The 13391-nt window shown below is 56.1% G+C and overlaps 2 protein-coding genes across 2 annotated transcripts in view; both read right to left on the bottom strand.

The window, feature by feature from the left end:
• LOC116407840 (G-protein coupled receptor 39-like) overlaps positions 1-4431 on the bottom strand; it is a 71464-nt gene extending 67033 nt beyond the window's left edge. The window contains exon 1 of the mRNA XM_031893894.1: positions 2561-4431. Within this exon, the coding sequence (XP_031749754.1) occupies positions 2561-3476 (916 nt within the window). The 5' untranslated portion in view covers positions 3477-4431. The remainder of the gene's footprint in view (positions 1-2560) is intronic.
• A 4208-nt stretch (positions 4432-8639) lies between these two features.
• slc35f5 (solute carrier family 35 member F5) overlaps positions 8640-13391 on the bottom strand; it is a 39613-nt gene continuing 34861 nt past the window's right edge. The window contains 1 exon segment of the mRNA NM_001142052.1: positions 8640-11236. The gene's annotated coding sequence lies outside the window, so the exon portion shown is untranslated.

The raw sequence follows: 13391 nt of genomic DNA, 5'->3' as shown, positions 1-13391 counted from the left end.
GAGAAGAGAATCTTTGTATTGGGCTTTCCCGTGTACCCCACTTTGTATTGGGTTTCCCGTGTACCCCACTTTGTATTGGCTTCCGTGTACCCCACTTTGTATTGGGCTTTCCCGTGTACCCCACTTTGTATTGGGCTTTCCCGTGTACCCCCACTTTGTATTGGGCTTTCCCGTGTACCCCACTTTGTATTGGGTCCTCCCGTGTACCCCACTTTGTATTGGTCTTTCCCGTGTACCCCACTTTGTATTGGGCTTTCCCCGTACCCCACTTTGTATGGCTTCCCGTACCCCACTTTGTATTGGGCTTCCCCGTGTACCCGCACTTTGTATTGGGCTTTCCCCGTGTACCCCACTTTGTATTGGGCTCTCCCGTGTACCCCCTTGTATTGGCTTCCCGCGTACCCCACTTGTATTGGGCTTTCCCGTGTACCCCACTTTGTATTGGGCTTTCCCGTGTACCCCACTTGTATTGGGCTTTCCCGTGTACCCCACTTTGTATTGGGCTTTCCCGTGTACCCCACTTTGTATTGGGCTTTCCCGGTGTACCCCACTTTGTATGGGCTTTCCCGTGTACCCCACTTTGTATTGGGCTTTCCCGTGTACCCCACTTTGTATTGGGCTTTCCCGCGTACCCCACTTTGTATTGGGCTTTCCCGTGTACCCCACTTTGTATTGGGCTTTCCCGTGTACCCCACTTTGTATTGGGCTTTCCCGTGTACCCCACTTTGTATTGGGCTTTCCCGTGTACCCCACTTTGTATTGGGCTTTCCCGTGTACCCCACTTTGTATTGGGCTTTCCCGTGGAATTCCAATAAAATGGATTCATGTTTGTGGCTGTAATGTGACAAAATGTGGGAAAATTCAACGGGGCCGAATACTTTTGCAGCCACTGTATAGGCCATAATGTACCCCTATAATGTACCCCTATAATGTACCCCTATAATGTACCCCTATAATGTACCCCTATAATGTACCCCTATAATCTTGCTCCCAAAGGAAATATTCAGAATGAGAATTATTCCCACCCTCTTCCCTCCTCCGACCCCCTAATAAATACACTGAGTATCACTGTCTCCCCAATATTTACAGTGGGTACTGGGGGCACTGGGAAGACTGGGGGCACCGGGAAGACTGGGGGTACTGGGGGCACCGGGGGTACTGCTAGTAATGGATATAACCCATTAGATATTTAACCCTTCTCTGTCCAACATCAGCCTTAACATTATTTAATCCCAATACGCATTGTTCTGTGTAAGCAATAACTCACCCGCACCCTCACTCACTCACACCCTCACTCACTCACACCCTCACTCACTCACACCCTCACTCACTCACACCCTCACTCACTCACCCACACCCTCACTCACTCACCCACACCCTCACTCACTCCCTCACTCACCCACCCACACCCTCACTCACTCCCTCACTCACCCACACCCTCACTCACTCACCCACACCCTCACTCACTCCCTCACTCACTCCCTCACTCACTCACCCACACCCTCACCCACACCCTCACTCACTCCCTCACTCACTCACCCACACCCTCACTCACCCACACCCTCACTCACTCCCTCACTCACTCACCCACACCCTCACTCACCCACACCCTCACTCACCCACACCCTCACTCACTCCCTCACTCACTCCCTCACTCACCCACACCCTCACTCACTCACCCACACCCTCACTCACTCCCTCACTCACCCACCCACACCCTCACTCACTCCCTCACCCACACCCTCACTCACTCACCCACACCCTCACCCACACCCTCACTCACTCCCTCACTCACTCACCCACACCCTCACTCACCCACACCCTCACTCACCCACACCCTCACTCACCCACACCCTCACTCACCACACCCTCACTCACCCACACCCTCACTCACTCCCTCACTCACTCACCCACACCCTCACTCACTCACTCACCCACACCCTCACTCACCCACTCCCTCACTCACTCACCCACACCCTCACTCACCCACTCCCTCACTCACTCACCCACACCCTCACTCACACCCTCACTCACTCACCCACACCCACCCACACCCTCACTCACTCCCTCACTCACCCACACCCTCACTCACTCACCCACACCCACCCACACCCTCACTCACTCACCCACACCCTCACTCACTCACCCACACCCTCACTCACTCACCCACACCCTCACTCACTCACACCCTCACTCACCCACACCCTCACTCACCCACACCCTCACTCACCCACACCCTCACTCACTCCCTCACTCACCCACACCCTCACCCACACCCTCACTCACTCACCCACACCCTCACTCACTCACCCACACCCTCACTCACCCACACCCTCACTCCCTCACCCACTCACTCACTCACCCACACCCACACCCTCACTCACCCACACCCTCACTCACCCACACCCTCACTCACTCACTCACCCACACCCTCACTCACTCCCTCACTCACCCACACCCTCACTCACTCCCTCACACCCCCACTCACTCCCTCACTCACACTCTCAATCACTCCCTCACTCACACTCTCAATCACTCCCTCACTCATACCCTCACTCACTCACACCCACACTCCCACCCTCACTCACACTCACAGACAGGAGAAGGAGGCCAGAGTGGCCCTTACCCAGAAACACGATGGTTTGCTTCCTGGCCGCCTTGGCCTGGGGGCTGGTGCTTTTGGCCATTTCGGTGGCCACGCCGGTTCGGTTCTGGCCCCGGACTAGCACGGTGGGCTGCTTGGTGGCCATAATGGCGAGCATCATCCTGCGGCACATGAAGGCCACGGCGCCCAACACCAGGATGTAGGCGATGAAGCCGCTGAAGATGCTGGACTGGAAGACGGCCCAACGGTTGGACAGACTGGTGCACAGGGTGACGTTGGGCCGGGGGCCGTAGGGGCCGGTCCGGTTGCAGTTCCGCTGCCTCCTGTGGCCCTGGGTGGGATTCAGGGGATACTCCGCCCCCATGGCGAATAGGAGGGGCAGAGCCACGCAGAGGGAGGCGGCCCAGGCACAGCCAATCATCAGCTTGGCCGCCCGCGAGCCCGACACGGCCTTGAAGCGGAAGGGGTAACAAATGGCCACGAACCTCTCCAGGCTGAGCGTTGCTACGTGGAAGATGGTGGCGTAACTACAGGCCTCGAACAGGAAGCTGTAGGCTTTGCAGGCGGCGTCGCCGTAACCCGACGAGAAGGGGAACCAGATGAGCGAGTACAGCTCCACCGGCATCCCCAGAACCAGAACCAGCAGGTCCGAGCAGGCCAGGCTGATCATGTGATCCGTCACCCCCTTCTGCAGGTAGCCCTTGTCCCGCAGAACCTTGGTGGTCCGGATGGTCACGCTGTTGCCCACGAGCCCGGCCAGCAGGATGCAGCCGTACAGAACCGTCAGGGAGATCTTCACCGCCAACCGGACCTCAAACTCCCCCACGTGAGTGTGGTTAATAAGGAGATGGCAGGGGTCCGCCGTGTCCATCCTTACTGTGTGGCCTGGGGGTTAGGCTCCGATCTGACTATAGAATGTAAGCTTCTGGGCCAAGGGGATCTGCTTGAGCACCAATCAGAAGCAGGCCCTGCCTCTATCTAAGCAGAGTTCTGCCAATGCAGCAACATTGGGCCCAGGAACTTTAGGGGCAACATGGCTGGGGGCAAATCATTGTCTCACCTTGGGGAATATTCTGCCCCTGGGGGTAAAATCCAGCAATGTGATTGGGTAGGTACCAGAACCAGAACTCCAGGGAACCTGGGATCAATCAGAACCAGATGTAGTCTCTCCCCTCTGCCCCTGGGGGGTAAAATCCAGCAATGTGATTGGGTAGGTACCAGAACCAGAACTCCAGGGAACCTGGGATCAATCAGAACCAGATGTAGTCTCTCCCCTCTGCCCCTGGGGGGTAAAATCCAGCAATGTGATTGGGTAGGTACCAGAACCAGAACTCCAGGGAACCTGGGATCAATCAGAACCAGATGTAGTCTCTCCCCTCTGCCCCTGGGGGTAAAATCCAGGAATGTGATTGGGTAGGTACCAGAACCAGAACTCCAGGGAACCTGGGATCAATCAGAACCAGATGTAATCTCTCCCCTCTGCCCCTGGGGGTAAAATCCAGCAATGTGATTGGGTAGGTACCAGAACCAGAACTCCAGGGAACCTGGGATAAATCAGAACCAGATGTAGTCTCTCCCCTCTGCCCCTGGGGGGTAAAATCCAGCAATGTGATTGGGTAGGTACCAGAACCAGAACTCCAGGGAACCTGGGATCAATCAGAACCAGATGTAATCTCTGCCCCTGGGAGACAGGAAATCTGGAACTTTGCTGGAGAATCAATCAGAACCAGGCCCGGTCCCGCCCCTTTACTCCTGAGAGACAGGAAGCAACAAACCTGTCAAACATTAACCCCGAGGCGGCCGGGAGGGTGTGTCTGTGACTCAGCTCTGTGCAACTCTGCCCTTGGGCTTTAACCCAGTAACCCATTAACCCTTCCATGGCCCTATATAGTGATCCCACCCCCCCTTATATATAGTGACCCCCCCCCTTATATATTTATATATAGTGACCCCCCTTATATATTTATATATAGTGATCCCCCCCTTATATATTTATATATAGCGATCCCCCCCTTATATATTTATATATAGTGACCCCTTATATATTTATATATAGTGACCCCCCCTTATATATTTATATATAGTGACCCCCTTATATATTTATATATAGTGATCCCCCCCTTATATATTTATATATAGTGACCCCCCTTATATATTTATATATAGTGACCCCCTTATATATTTATATATAGTGACCCCCCCCTTATATATTTATATATAGTGACCCCCTTATATATTTATATATAGTGACCCCCCCTTAACTGCCCCCCCCCAGTGTAACCAATCCCAACTGGGCCAGCCTTTCCCCATAACTGAGCCCATTCCCTTTATCAGCTTAGTCGCTCTTCCCTGTACTTTCTCTATTTCATTACTGCCCCCCCCTTATATATTTTATATATAGTGACCCCCCCTTAACTGCCCCCCCCCCCCCCCCAGTGTAACCAATCCCAACTGGGCCAGCCTTCCCCATAACTGAGCCCATTCCCTTTATCAGCTTAGTCGCTCTTCCCTGTACTTTCTCTATTTCATTACTGCCCCCCCCCCTATATATTTATATATAGTGACCCCCCCCTTAACTGCCCCCCCCCCCCCCAGTGTAACCAATCCCAACTGGGCCAGCCTTTCCCCATAACTGAGCCCATTCCCTTTATCAGCTTAGTCGCTCTTCCCTGTACTTTCTCTATTTCATTACTGCCCCCCCCCCTATATATTTATATATAGTGACCCCCCCTTAACTGCCCCCCCCCCCCCCCAGTGTAACCAATCCCAACTGGGCCAGCCTTTCCCCATAACTGAGCCCATTCCCTTTATCAGCTTAGTCGCTCTTCCCTGTACTTTCTCTATTTCATTACTGCCCCCCCCTTATATATTTATATATAGTGACCCCCCCTTAACTGCCCCCCCCCCCCCCAGTGTAACCAATCCCAACTGGGCCAGCCTTTCCCCATAACTGAGCCCATTCCCTTTATCAGCTTAGTCGCTCTTCCCTGTACTTTCTCTATTTCATTACTGCCCCCCCTTATATATTTATATATAGTGACCCCCCCCCCTTAACTGCCCCTTCCCCAGTGTAACCAATCCCAACTGGGCCATCCTTTCCCCATAACTGAGCCCATTCCCTTTATCAGCTTAGTCGCTCTTCCCTGTACTTTCTCTATTTCATTACTGCCCCCCCTTATATATTTATATATAGTGACCCCCCCTTAACTGCCCCCCCCAGTGTAACCAATCCCAACTGGGCCAGCCTTTCCCCATAACTGAGCCCATTCCCTTTATCAGCTTAGTCGCTCTTCCCTGTACTTTCTCTATTTCATTACTGCCCCCCCTTATATATTTATATATACTGACCCCCCTTAACTGCCCCCCCCCCCCCAGTGTAACCAATCCCAACTGGGCCAGCCTTTCCCCATAACTGAGCCCATTCCCTTTATCAGCTTAGTCGCTCTTCCCTGTACTTTCTCTATTTCATTACTGCCCCCCCTTATATATTTATATATAGTGACCCCCCCCCCTTAACTGCCCCCCCCCCCCCAGTGTAACCAATCCCAACTGGGCCATCCTTTCCCCATAACTGAGCCCATTCCCTTTATCAGCTTAGTCGCTCTTCCCTGTACTTTCTCTATTTCATTACTGCCCCCCCTTATATATTTATATATAGTGACCCCCCCTTAACTGCCCCCCCCCCCCCCCCCAGTGTAACCAATCCCAACTGGGCCAGCCTTTCCCCATAACTGAGCCCATTCCCTTTATCAGCTTAGTCGCTCTTCCCTGTACTTTCTCTATTTCATTACTGCCCCCCCTTATATATTTATATATAGTGACCCCCCCCCCTTAACTGCCCCCCCCCCCCCAGTGTAACCAATCCCAACTGGGCCAGCCTTTCCCCATAACTGAGCCCATTCCCTTTATCAGCTTAGTCGCTCTTCCCTGTACTTTCTCTATTTCATTACTGCCCCCCTTATATATTTATATATAGTGACCCCCCCCTTAACTGCCCCCCCCCCCCCAGTGTAACCAATCCCAACTGGGCCAGCCTTTCCCCATAACTGAGCCCATTCCCTTTATCAGCTTAGTCGCTCTTCCCTGTACTTTCTCTATTTCATTACTGCCCCCCCTTATATATTTATATACAGTGCCCCCCCCCGGGTATCAGGGCAGTAGAACACCCGGCACTCTCTCATTGGATGAAGCCCCCGAGACATCAGAAAACCATTTAGAAAGAGATTTCTCAGCTAAAACCAAACAAACAGCGGTTCCTGCTCTCTCAGCCGTGACAGTTCTGTTTGGAGCCGGAGGAAAGAGACTCGCTCACTAAATGGCACCCCATTGGCCCAGCTGTATTAGCTGTGATTGGTGCAATCAATTTAGGGCCTGACTGGTCCCTATAAAGGGCTTCCTGGGAAGTCATGTGATTGGCAGAAAGAATCAAACCCTGTTCTGCATTTACAACAGTTGCTTTTCCCTTTATGGCTTCCACAGGCGGCCAGTGACTGCCCAACTGTAACCCCCACAGCTGTACCCACTTGTCCCACCCAAGGGGGCCCCCAATCACTGCGCCAAGGGGGCTCAGAACAGTTGGGGCACTGCACTTGTGACATAAATAATAATTAGGGCCCCAACCTGCTCACTGGTCAGTCCCTACGCCGGGGGTCGGTCAGACTGGGGCTCACTGGTCAGTCCCTACGCCGGGGGTCGGTCAGACTGGGGCTCACTGGTCAGTCCCTACGCCGGGGGTCGGTCAGACTGGGGCTCGCTGGTCAGTCCCTACGTCGGGGGTCGGTCAGACTGGGGCTCGCTGGTCAGTCCCTACGCCGGGGGTCGGTCAGACTGGGGCTCGCTGGTCAGTCCCTACGCCGGGGGTCGGTCAGACTGGGGCTCGCTGGTCAGTCCCTACGTCGGGGGTCGGTCAGACTGGGGCTCGCTGGTCAGTCCCTACGCCGGGGGTCGGTCAGACTGGGGCTCACTGGTCAGTCCCTACGCCGGGGGTCGGTCAGACTGGGGCTCGCTGGTCAGTCCCTACGTCGGGGGTCGGTCAGACTGGGGCTCGCTGGTCAGTCCCTACGCCGGGGGTCGGTCAGACTGGGGCTCACTGGTCAGTCCCTACGTCGGGGGTCGGTCAGACTGGGGCTCGCTGGTCAGTCCCTACGTCGGGGGTCGGTCAGACTGGGGCTCGCTGGTCAGTCCCTACGTCGGGGGTCGGTCAGACTGGGGCTCTCTGGTCAGTCCCTACGCCGGGGGTCGGTCAGACTGGGGCTCGCTGGTCAGTCCCTACGCCGGGGGTCGGTCAGACTGGGGCTCACTGGTCAGTCCCTACGTCGGGGGTCGGTCAGACTGGGGCTCGCTGGTCAGTCCCTACGTCGGGGGTCGGTCAGACTGGGGCTCGCTGGTCAGTCCCTACGTCGGGGGTCGGTCAGACTGGGGCTCTCTGGTCAGTCCCTACGCCGGGGGTCGGTCAGACTGGGGCTCGCTGGTCAGTCCCTACGCCGGGGGTCGGTCAGACTGGGGCTCGCTGGTCAGTCCCTACGTCGGGGGTCGGTCAGACTGGGGCTCGCTGGTCAGTCCCTACGCCGGGGGTCGGTCAGACTGGGGCTCACTGGTCAGTCCCTACGTCGGGGGTCGGTCAGACTGGGGCTCGCTGGTCAGTCCCTACGCCGGGGGTCGGTCAGACTGGGGCTCACTGGTCAGTCCCTATGTCGGGGGTCGGTCAGACTGGGGCTCACTGGTCAGTCCCTACGCCGGGGGTCGGTCAGACTGGGGCTCACTGGTCAGTCCCTACGCCGGGGGCTCACTGGTCAGTCCCTACGCCGAGGGCTCACTGGTCAGTCCCTACGCCGGGGGTCGGTCAGACTGGGGCTCACTGGTCAGTCCCTACGCCGAGGGCTCACTGGTCAGTCCCTACGCCGGGGGCTCACTGGTCAGTCCCTACGCCGAGGGCTCACTGGTCAGTCCCTACGCCGGGGGCTCACTGGTCAGTCCCTAGCCGGCCAGTCAGGGGCCACAATCTCACAGACAAGGCACTGAGCAAACCACACAGTAAGAATCCCAGCAGTTTATTGGATAATAAATGTCATTACAGGAAAAGACAGAACAGAACCAGCAAATGGACCTGAGATTTAAGGCTCCCGGGGGGGGGGGGGTCACTGCATCGACTCAGGGGAAACTGGGAGGGGCCCCATAGAGCCCCAATCACTGCTCTTTGTAACAGTAAATCCTAAGCCATCGTGACCCAGAGAGGAGCTTGTGGTGACTCCCGGCAGAGCAAGGGCCCCCCAGGTTCCCCAAGGGAAGGGCCCCCCCCAGGTTCCCCAAGGGTAGGGGCCCCCCCAGGTTCCCCAAGGGTAGGGGCCCCCCCAGGTTCCCCAAGGGTAGGGGCCCCCCCAGGTTCCCCAAGGGAAGAGGCCCCCCCAGGTTCCCCAAGGGTAGGGGCCCCCCCAGGTTCCCCAAGGGTAGGGGCCCCCCCAGGTTCCCCAAGGGTAGGGGCCCCCCCAGGTTCCCCAAGGGTAGAGGCCCCCCAGGTTCCCCAAGGGAAGGGGCCCCCCAGGTTCCCCAAGGGAAGGGGCCCCCAGGCAGGTTTGTTTGTTGTACCTGTGGGATTGTCGGGGGCATTTTCCTTCAGGAGTTTGGGGCTCGATCCATTTCACAGTGAGAGAAGGGGAGCAGTCTGTATGGGGGTGATCATTTATTCCCCAGACACTGAACCCCAACATATTTCCAGCTGCAACCAACCCCCCAATACTGTGAGTGGCTGGCAGATTTGCCCTCCTCTGATTGGCTGATCACAGCCATGTGACACATTTACATCTCACTATAATAAAAACAGCACCGATTGGTGGGCAGCATATGCCTGCGACCCCCTTTATACCCCAGGGATTCTCAGCCGTTTCATTGGCCCGTTCTGCAGTTTGCCCCTCCCTCACTGGTGCCGGGGCCCTATATAATAATAATAATGGGGCCACAGCCTTGATTGTAGCCACAAAGATCCCTCTGGCCCCCCCGAGTCCCTCCAGCCTCCAGGGATTAAGGGCCCTTCTCTCAGTGCAGCTGCTGTGGCCCCTGGATATAAGGGCAGTGCTGATTGGATGGAATGTAACCCAGCAGCAGCCACTCAGGGGGCAGAGTATAAAGGTGTCGGTGCCACAGGGATCACATAACTGAGAGGGAACTGCTGGATACGACTACTGACTCACCAGAAGGGGCAAATGGGGCAACACTGGGACAGACACTGTTGGGGTAACAATGTATCAGAGGAATTGCCATGGAAACCGACAGATGCAAAAATAGTCTAAAGGGCAACTAACACCCAAACCCAAGGGCTAGAAATTCCTCCTCATCCCTCTCTCCGGGCAACTGAGACCTGACAGACACTGAATCGGGGGGTGAAGCGCTGGGGGGCCATTCTGCCCAGGAGTTGTGTGTGAATGACCCCCCGGGTGCCTGATCCTGATTGGCACTGCCAGGAAAGGGCATACGCCCCCAAATAATCAGCTTTAGCTCTATTAGACTGAGTGCAATGGCGGCAGGGCCCCCACCGAGCTCACTGGTCAGTCCCTACGCCGGGGGTCGGTCAGACTGGGGCTCACTGGTCAGTCCCTACGCCGGGGGTCGGTCAGACTGGGGCTCACTGGTCAGTCCCTACGCCGGGGGTCGGTCAGACTGGGGCTCGCTGGTCAGTCCCTACGCCGGGGGTCGGTCAGACTGGGGCTCACTGGTCAGTCCCTACGCCGGGGGTCGGTCAGACTGGGGCTCACTGGTCAGTCCCAATGGCGGCAGGGCCCCCACCGAGCCCTAAACCAAGGCAAGTCCATAAGTGCTGTGAGCCCGGGGGCCGGAACCAGTAGCCGCTGCTCTGGGCTGAACCCCATTGGATCCGGGGCCTTCAAAATAATGAATTAGTGCAAAGTGGGGCCACATTAGGGGTAAATAGAAGCGCCAAAGCCGGACCCTCCCAGGGCCAACACTGCAGGACAAGCCCCCTAAAGCCATTGCTTCTAATAGTCAGGGGTCCAAATGCTGCCCCCCGGGGACTCACACAGAACCAACCCCTTCCTGCTGGGCCCCCCAAGTGCTGATACAGTCACTGACCCTTCCAGTTCCCACAAGCAGCTGTCACCCCAAGGGAAACCCCACAAACATATAGGGTGCCACACAGCCTGGTCCCACCCACAATTGGTACCCCCCCCCTTGTTATACAGAACCTTCCTGCCCTGGGCTTGGTGCTACATGCATCCAACACACACACACATGATGTGTAGAACCGGGATGTGTAGAACCGGTACCGCCCAAGGGTTCGAAAGCAATAATTCAGGAGAATAACCAAGAAAGCAGCTTTGTAGTGAGTAACCCGAGACTGTGGGTCCAGTAACCGATAGCAACCAACCAGCGCTGCCCTTCTGTTGCCCGGCCATGCCCACGGGCTGCACCGGGGCTTGTTGCTGGCATACAGTAAGGATTTCCTATTATGTGCCCCACACGTACCCCCGGGGCAAGTCCAATGTGAAACCAGTCAGGGAGGTTCCCTGGAATTAAGGCAGAACGGTGCTGTACTGTCAGTACCACAGGGATAAGCAGCGCTGTACCGAATGGACTGGAACCAGGGCCCAGACCGGAGATTGTCACCGTGCAACGTAGAACCTGCAGAAATAGGTGAGAGAGGCAGTTACACGGGGTCTGTGTCCTACACACGCACAGAACATGCCTAATGCACGCGTGTATCCCGACCCACGTACAGAACCTGTATACGTGCCTAATGCACGCGTGTATCCCGACCCACGTACAGAACCTGTATACGTGCCTAATGCGCGTGTATCCCGACCCACGTACAGAACCTGTATACGTGCCTAATGCACGCGTGAATCCCGACCCACGTACAGAACCTGTATACGTGCCTAATGCGCGCGCGTGTATCCCGACCCACGTACAGAACCTGTATACGTGCCTAATGCGCACGCGTGTATCCCGACCCACGTACAGAACCTGTATACGTGCCTAATGCGCCGCGTGAATCCCGACCCACGTACAGAACCTGTATACGTGCCTAATGCGCACGCGTGTATCCCGACCCACGTACAGAACCTGTATACGTGCCTAATGCGCGCGTATCCCGACCCACGTACAGAACCTGTATACGTGCCTAATGCACGCGTGAATCCCGACCCACGTACAGAACCTGTATACGTGCCTAATGGCGCGTGTATCCCGACCCACGTACAGAACCTGTATACGTGCCTAATGCGCGCGCGTGAATCCCGACCCACGTACAGAACCTGTATACGTGCCTAATGCGCACGCGTATCCCGACCCACGTACAGAACCTGTATACGTGCCTAATGCACGCGCGTGTATCCCGACCCACGTACAGAACCTGTATACGTGCCTAATGCGCGCGCGTGTATCCCGACCCACGTACAGAACCTGTATACGTGCCTAATGCGCGTGTATCCCGACCCACGTACAGAACCTGTATACGTGCCTAATGCGCACGCGTGTATCCCGACCCACGTACAGAACCTGTATACGTGCCTAATGCGCGCGTGTATCCCGACCCACGTACAGAACCTGTATACGTGCCTAATGCGCGCGCTGTATCCCGACCCACGTACAGAACCTGTATACGTGCCTAATGCGCACTGCGTGTATCCCGACCCACGTACAGAACCTGTATACGTGCCTAATGCGCGCGCGTGTATCCCGACCCACGTACAGAACCTGTATACGTGCCTAATGCGCGCGTGTATCCCGACCCACGTACAGAACCTGTATACGTGCCTAATGCGCGCGTGTATCCCGACCCACGTACAGAACCTGTATACGTGCCTAATGCGCACGCGTGTATCCCGACCCACGTACAGAACCTGTATACGTGCCTAATGCGCGCGTGTATCCCGACCCACGTACAGAACCTGTATACGTGCCTAATGCGCGCGCGTGTATCCCGACCCACGTACAGAACCTGTATACGTGCCTAATGCGCGCGTGAATCCCGACCCACGTACAGAACCTGTATACGTGCCTAATGCGCGCGCGTGTATCCCGACCCACGTACAGAACCTGTATACGTGCCTAATGCGCACGTGTATCCCGACCCACGTACAGAACCTGTATACGTGCCTAATGCGCGCGTGTATCCCGACCCACGTACAGAACCTGTATACGTGCCTAATGCACGCGTGTATCCCGACCCACGTACAGAACCTGTATACGTGCCTAATGCACACGCGTGTATCCCGACCCACGTACAGAACCTGTATACGTGCCTAATGCACACGCGTGTATCCCGACCCACGTACAGAACCTGTATACGTGCCTAATGCGCGCGTGTATCCCGACCCACGTACAGAACCTGTATACGTGCCTAATGCGCGCGTGTATCCCGACCCACGTACAGAACCTGTATACGTGCCTAATGCGCGCGTGTATCCCGACCCACGTACAGAACCTGTATACGTGCCTAATGCGCGCGCGTGTATCCCGACCCACGTACAGAACCTGTATACGTGCCTAATGCGCGCGTGTATCCCGACCCACGTACAGAACCTGTATACGTGCCTAATGCGCGCGTATCCCGACCCACGTACAGAACCTGTATACGTGCCTAATGCCGCGTGTATCCCGACCCACGTACAGAACCTGTATACGTGCCTAATGCGCATCCCGCGTGTATCCCGACCCACGTACAGAACCTGTATACGTGCCTAATGCGCGCGTGTATCCCGACCCACGTACAGAACCTGTATACGTGCCTAATGCACGCGTGTATCCCGACCCACGTACAGAACCTGTATACGTG

The sequence above is a fragment of the Xenopus tropicalis genome, chromosome 9, assembly GCF_000004195.4.
Source record: "Xenopus tropicalis strain Nigerian chromosome 9, UCB_Xtro_10.0, whole genome shotgun sequence".
In the NCBI taxonomy this organism is placed as follows: Eukaryota; Metazoa; Chordata; class Amphibia; order Anura; family Pipidae; genus Xenopus; species Xenopus tropicalis.
The sequence above is the reverse complement of the archived record's forward strand: the minus strand, read 5'-3'. Positions and strand labels throughout refer to the sequence as shown.